A 7,059-nucleotide genomic window follows, 5' to 3' on the forward strand; every position below is an offset into this window, starting at 1 on the left:
TTGCGGGAAAGGGCTGAGGAAAGGGGAGGTGCCAGAGAGAGCCGGGGTCATTCTGTCACCTTTTACCACCAGTCTCTGTCTCCCCTTCTCCACATCGCACCTCTCTCTTCTCTCTCTTCTCCAAGCCTCTGTCCTGCGCCCACGCCGGCTCCTCCCTCTCACTGCCCGGTGCGTAAGGGGACCTCTTCGGGGACCAGGGGGATCCGGGCTCCTGGTGCAGCCGCGTCCCGAGGCCGGTTAGCTGAGCAGCATGCGGAACGCGACCCCGAGCGAGGAGTCGGGGCTCAACCTCACGCTCGCGGACCAAGGCTGGGACGGTTCCCCTGGCAACGACTCGACGGCCGAAGAGCCGCTGCCACTCTTCCCCGCGCCGGTGCTGGCGGGCGTCACGGCCACCTGCGTGGCGCTGTCCGTGGTGGGCATCGCCGGCAACCTGCTGACCATGCTGGTGGTGTCGCGCTTCCGTGAGCTGCGCACCACCACCAACCTCTACCTGTCCAGCATGGCCTTCTCCGACCTGCTCATCTTCCTCTGCATGCCCCTTGACCTCGTCCGCCTCTGGCAGTACCGGCCCTGGAACTTCGGCGCCTTGCTCTGCAAACTCTTCCAGTTCGTCAGTGAGAGCTGCACCTACGCCACCGTGCTCACCATCACCGCGCTGAGCGTCGAGCGCTACTTCGCCATCTGCTTCCCGCTGCGGGCCAAGGTGGTGGTCACCAAGGGCCGGGTGCGGCTCATCCTCCTGGTCATCTGGGCCGTGGCCTGCTGCAGCGCCGGGCCCATCTTCGTGCTGGTTGGCGTGGAGTATGAGAACGGCACCGACCCCCGCGACACCAGCGAGTGCCGCCCCACCGAGTTCGCAGTGCACTCGGGGCTTCTCGCGGTCATGGTGTGGGTGTCCAGCGTGTTCTTCTTTCTGCCCGTCTTCTGCCTCACGGTCCTCTACGGTCTCATCGGCAGGAAGCTGTGGCAGCGGCGCGGCGGCGCGGCGGTGGGCGTCTCGCTCCGGGACAAGAGCCACGCGCAGACCGTGAAGATGCTGGGTAGGTCGGCGTCGCGGTCCGGGCCGGCTTCGGCTTCCTCCACCCCCGCCCCCCGTCGCTGTCCTGGCTCCTTCTTTTGCTCTGTTTGTGTCTCTCGTTCGGTCTCTCCGTTCGGTCTCTTCTCTTTCGTGGAGAAATGCCCCCACCCTTTTATTTCCCTAAAATGAATTTTACATCTCCCTGGAAATTTGCTTCACAACTGAGAAATTTCCTAAGAGTGTACTGTGGTCTTTGCTAAACGTGAGGTTAAGCTTCCCGCCTCGAATAGAACTGTGGCTATCTAAGTTACAGGAAAACAAGCAAGCATTCTAGAAAATATTCAGTGGTAAATGTAACCACAGATAAGGTCAATTTGCTGATTAATTGTTAGAGCTAATTAATTCTTTCAATATTGTGATTTGTTTTCTGCCCCGCATTTTTTCAGACAATCGCATCAATTCTGTTTACACTGCCATTGTTTATACAGCTTTGTAAGAGGTCCGTGACAAACCAGTGGAGTCTCTTTATTTGTTTTTATGATCACCTGTAGGGTAGTCCAAGGACACGTAGGACAAGAAAGGCTCCAAGGGAAAAAGAGACTTTGTGGCAACAGATGAGACTTAGTACCCCTCTTCCCAAATGGCCCTTCAGGTACATCTGGGTGCAATGTCACCACTGAAGTAGGCTGAATATTTACTGTGCAAATTCAGCTTCTTTAAGTACGTGTTTGCTACAAGTGAAGTAATACAGAATGTGTTCACATCCAAGCAAAATATTACTGCTCCTCACTTTTCCAGAGCCAGTGTCTGTGTATTATATTATTTGGATATTATAGTCAACATTCATACTCGGTATATTTAATGTTTCTTAGGAGTCATTCCAGGGTGATTTCATATTTGCAATTTTATAATTTCTGGGTCCTGCATATTAAAGTGATAGTTTATTCAAGGAATGTCAAATATTTTATTTTCTAGATTGTGACTCACAGATTGTGAACCTGCTAACAACCTCCAGGGGACTATAAGCTTTCATCTATGATACTCACATTGTGACTATGGCAGTTAAATTGCTACCCTGTAACTTATTTTTAAGGATAAGTGGAATAATTTCTCCCAGTTTCATTTTTAAGCCATTAATTTTCTCATTGGTGTCTCAACATCAGTGTTATTTTTCTTATCCTTTGACAATTGGAAGGAACTTACCAAAGTGATTGAAGAATAAAATGTTATTTTTTATTATTGTACCTTTCATTTCTGAATTTTAAAACCTTAGTCTAAAAATTTAGAAGTCTTGAAAAATTATCATGCGTATGCAAAATGAAGACTTGGGTAGGTGACGGTTCATATGAGTTGGTGCAGTGGCCTTCTCTGCCTTACTTATGTCTATTGTAGGTAGCAGACAGTCATTAACCCAGTGTTCCTTAATCCTGACCACAGATTCAGACCTCTGTGTAACTTAAAAAAAAGAAAGGAAAAGAAAAGTCCTGATTTTAATTTAGTGAATCTATATTACATCCAAAGAATCTGCATTATTTAAAAAAAAATACAAAAGTTCTGATACACAGCTCTGGTTGCATACAGCCACTTTACCTCTTATGTCTTCTGTCTTAACACACAGAAAGTGGTTTGGGAACAAATAGTCCAGTCAGTGGAGTAAGCATGTCAACTCAATCTCAAAATCACTCAAATAGTTCTTAAACACAAATGGCTGGGAAGCTCAATAAAGATTGATGAACTATTGGTCCAGACAGAATCAATCTTTGTTAAAATGTAGGTGAAAGCAGTGTTTCTCTGAAGTAAATAGTCATGCTACTTAATCAAAATAAACCTAACTCTTAAGAATAGAATGTGACTTGCTATGATGTTTCTTGAACTGACTATCTTGTCTCCCATTGTCCTTTTAGCTGTAGTGGTGTTTGCATTCATCCTCTGCTGGCTGCCCTTCCATGTAGGGCGGTATTTATTCTCCAAATCCTTTGAGCCGGGCTCCCTGGAGATTGCTCAGATCAGCCAGTACTGCAACCTTGTGTCCTTTGTCCTCTTCTACCTCAGCGCTGCCATCAACCCCATTCTCTACAACATAATGTCCAAGAAGTACCGGGTGGCAGTGTTCAGACTTCTGGGATTCGAACCCTTCTCCCAGAGAAAGCTCTCTACTCTAAAGGATGAAAGTTCTCGGGCCTGGACAGAGTCCAGTATCAACACCTGACTCAGCGCATTGCTGAGCACAGTCATGGCTTACTGCCTGAAGCAATAGCGCAACAGACCTTGGGAGGAAGCCAGAAGTTAATTTTGGAATTAGGGATCCCAGATCTGGAAACAATTGGGAAGGAAGACAAAACATAATTTATAGGGTGTGAGTAGTTTGATTTGATTGCACACTCACCAGTGCGCTCATAAACTATCTCTGTATATTTGCTGCCTGTGATTTTGCATTCTGCGGCTGGTGCTGGGGAGAGCTTTGCAAATCGGAGAAAGGAAGAAGCACAGAGTGGGCCATTAGGGCACTTTCTGTCAGTAAATATGAAACCGGATTTAGATTTACTTTGCTTTTTCATAATGACTGTAATTATTTGGTTATAAGAATGACATTAAAATAAAAAATAAAATAAAACAAACATTTTAAAATAAGCCTTTTAAAACTCAGACTTTTTATAAAGCTTTAGACAGCATTGTCCAAGGGAAACGTTATGTAAGGCACACAGGTAATCAATATAAAAACCATTAGTAAGAAATTTACTTTTCTTTTTTCACACTAGGACTTTGAAATCTGGTATATCTCTCACATGTACAGAACCCCTCAATTTGTACATTCAGTTTTCATCAGTAATGCTAGATGGATTTAGATTTCATGAAATTTACAAATGAAAAAATAGATTCAACAACCTAAATTGTCTAAACACACTAGCTATTCAATAACTAAAACAACTGTAAGTTTATAAACTAAAATTAATTAAAATTAAAATTTCAGTTCTTCAGTAGCCACGTGTAGCTTGAGGTCACCACATTGAAAGATACAGTACTAGAGTGTATTTAGAATCATCACTCATCTTGTATAAAATGTTCAAAAACAAATACCCTTTCCCTGAAATGCTTTTGCAATGAAATTAGCATATCAAAATTTTAGAGTACTGAATCCTAAAAATCACACCTAAATGTCCTATTGTTCATGCTTGGAAATGATCAGCTATGAAGTGTAGAAGAGACATTTTTAAATTAAGTTGAATTATACATGTAAAAATCCAGGAAATAAAGCTTTATAAAAATTATAGATAATCACAAACTGTCTTATTTGGTTTAACAGAAATATTGAAGGCAATCATAAATCAGAAAGCTTTGATTTGTGAATAAAGGAATAATTTATAATACCCTGGCAAGCTTACAGGAAACTTAATGCACATAGAAAGTTTTTGAGTAGTTAAAGCAGACCCATGTGAAAAATAGAATTCCCTAAGTGCTACCATTTGTTGATATTCAAAACTTTAAAAAATTATACCTATAGTCATTTATTTCAAAATGCCTATGCTGTGTCCTGTCTTCAAGTTTTTTCTGTTTTCCCCCATTGCTTATCTGATAGATATGTTTAGAAGAATCTCCAGTCTCTCTCTTAGTCATAATTATGCATGAGTAGATACCTTCAACTAAATATTGTATGTTTGGGTTATGAATATAAAATTTTTGTTTCTATTGACTTAGTTCCCTATGTAGCTAACCCTTTGAAAATTAAATATACTATTTCAAAAGTGATTTTGTCATAATCTCATGCAATAGTAAGTCACATAAATAGTTCATCCATGTATGGAAATGATTGAGCCATTTAGGAAAGTCACTGCCATGATTATTTTCCCCCCATTAAAAGGAAAGATTATCATGCTGGAATAATTGATTGCATATTTATTTTGAAAACAACATTGAAACACAGTCATAATTAATAATTCCACAATTCATTTACACACTAAAACTACACCATCAGTTTGATCCTAAATGTAGAAATTTAGCAAGTTGATTGATAATTCATTCAATAATTTAGGAGTACATCAATATATTTAAAAGGCACACCTACTCATTTACATCTATGGGATATTAATTAGGGCATTCAGCATTATAGCCTTGGATAATGCCCGGTATATCCCAGAAAGGTAATAAGTTTCCTGAAGCCTTAGCGTTTTTGTCTACAAATGCATCCTACTTGAGAGGAAATAAAAGACGTGACCTCTATCACACAGTCAATTGCTTTGAAGAAAATCGAAGCTGACTTCTGGTTACTTATTTAAGCTGTTCAATGGTTTCTCCCTCCATGTGGGCTCCTCTCTTGTCTAACCCTAACTCGCTTCCAGGAGATAGTTCACGAAGCAAGGACCAGTCCTGTCCATCACTGGTATTCATCTAGGAACTCAGGGAAGATGTTTAGGGAAAGGGAGCTTTGATGTGTCCTTGTGTGCCATTGCCTTTGCTTGGAATGTTATCACGTTCCATAAATCAGTTAAGACTCAGTGAAGAGGAACTTTTAACATTAGGAAAATTCTTTCCAAAAGTCCATAATGTCACAAGCACTTAGTATGTGCTTGGTATTTTCTAAACTTCAGCAATTAATAAGCCAAGGATTTTATGCTTATGGATCCCATAGTCATGTGTGTGTCATGCTGCAGTAACTGAGAAGTGTCTCTCAGGAGGGAAGTAGACATCTCTGCTTGACACTGGGACAACTTGCCCGTCAGCATTTCAGGGGCTGTTCATGCCCCTGTGTTGTGTATTTACCCCCAAACAAGTTTGAAATGAGCTGTTCCTACCAGAACCAGTCAAATTTGCAGAGACGGTTGATGTATCTGTTAGTGGTAATTACATTCACAATGTTCTCCACTGATGTAGGGGCAGTAAAGGGATCTTGGAAATGCAACTGGTTCACTTTTCCTGGTTATTAGCAATGAGATTCCTGTAAGCATATCCTACATCCCACTACAAAGTCAAGGTTGGATCATTTTCATTATAATTATTACATGAGCAAGAACATTTTAATAATTGCTTTAAGGAAAATATTCATTGCCATGGGTCTTTTAAAATGAGAAATTTTGTGGTAATGAGTTCTAGAAACACTTTTGTGTCTGGCCCTGAAAACTATTTTACGGCCAATTTTGTACGGAATCTTTGTAAGGAAACTTTGTCCTTGTGATGGGATCTGGCTTGAAGGTCCAGCTTCTCATGCTCATACTTTTGTTAAGAATCTAAAATCTTCACAATTTTTAGTTTTATCTTGACAGTTTTAGCTATTTTATTTGCTTTTATGTATCCACATACTTGAATTTAGTATTAAAAACTGTGAGGATTTTTTTTTAGAAGATTCATGCCTGAAAATAATCTCTTGTTTAAAAAATAGTGTGTAATTCTTTAAAATGTGACAAACAAATTTACATGTATCAAAATTTTTTGTCACAATGTGTGAAAACAGAGCTTTTTGCTTTCAGAAATACTGTGTCTAGGGCAACTCCTGTGGCTCAGTGAGTAGGGCACCGGCCCCACATACCAAGGGTGGCAGGTTCAAACCTGATCCCGGCCAAACTGCAACACAAAAAATAGCCAAGCATTGTGGCAGGCACCTATAGCCCCAGATACTCGGGAGGCCGAAGCAAGAGAATCGCCTAAGTCCAAGAGCTGGAGGTTGCTGTGAGCTATGATGCCATAGCACTCTAAGAAGGACAACAAAATGAGACTCTGTCTCTAAAAAAAAAAAAGGAAGAAAGAAAAGAAAAAGAAATACTATGTCTAGTGTAAACAATGTCATTGAAGTATGAAGATAATGTCATTACAATGTCTAATATATTAATTAGATATATACTAGATGATTACTTAACTAGATGATTAGTGACCAATGGTAATTCAGAGAATTGATAACACAAATACTTTTTATATCGACAATGAGCTGTAGTCAAAATCAACAAAAAGCAATGTGCTAGGTTTTAAGCTCACATCACTTATTCACATTAAATGAATTCAGTGATAATATTGGCAATAATCTAGGTTTTAAGTAGGTGGGGGAGAAG

The 7,059-nt window shown here is 40.8% G+C and overlaps 1 protein-coding gene across 1 annotated transcript; it reads left to right on the forward strand.

Moving 5' to 3' along the window:
* Positions 1–216: 216 nt before the first annotated feature.
* On the forward strand, positions 217–3,255 carry GHSR (growth hormone secretagogue receptor). Its single transcript, XM_003794292.1, has 2 exons — positions 217–1,043; positions 2,926–3,255. Exons 1-2 carry the CDS (start codon positions 251–253, stop codon positions 3,228–3,230), a joined length of 1,098 nt encoding a protein of 365 aa, XP_003794340.1. The 5' UTR covers positions 217–250; the 3' UTR covers positions 3,231–3,255.
* The last annotated feature ends 3,804 nt before the right edge of the window (positions 3,256–7,059 follow it).

This window comes from Otolemur garnettii, unplaced genomic scaffold (genome assembly GCF_000181295.1).
Source record: "Otolemur garnettii isolate 467f Iridium unplaced genomic scaffold, OtoGar3 scaffold00078, whole genome shotgun sequence".
In the NCBI taxonomy this organism is placed as follows: Eukaryota; Metazoa; Chordata; class Mammalia; order Primates; family Galagidae; genus Otolemur; species Otolemur garnettii.

What these genes read in the sequence shown, in the direction of transcription:
- GHSR (XM_003794292.1), top strand. Translation starts at nt 251, where the DNA reads ATGCGGAACGCGACCCCGAGCGAGGAGTCGGGGCTCAACCTCACGCTC. An exon ending in GCAGACCGTGAAGATGCTGG is followed by an intron (nt 1,044 to 2,925) that starts GTAGGTCGGCGT and finishes TTGTCCTTTTAG; the next exon opens with CTGTAGTGGTGTTTGCATTC.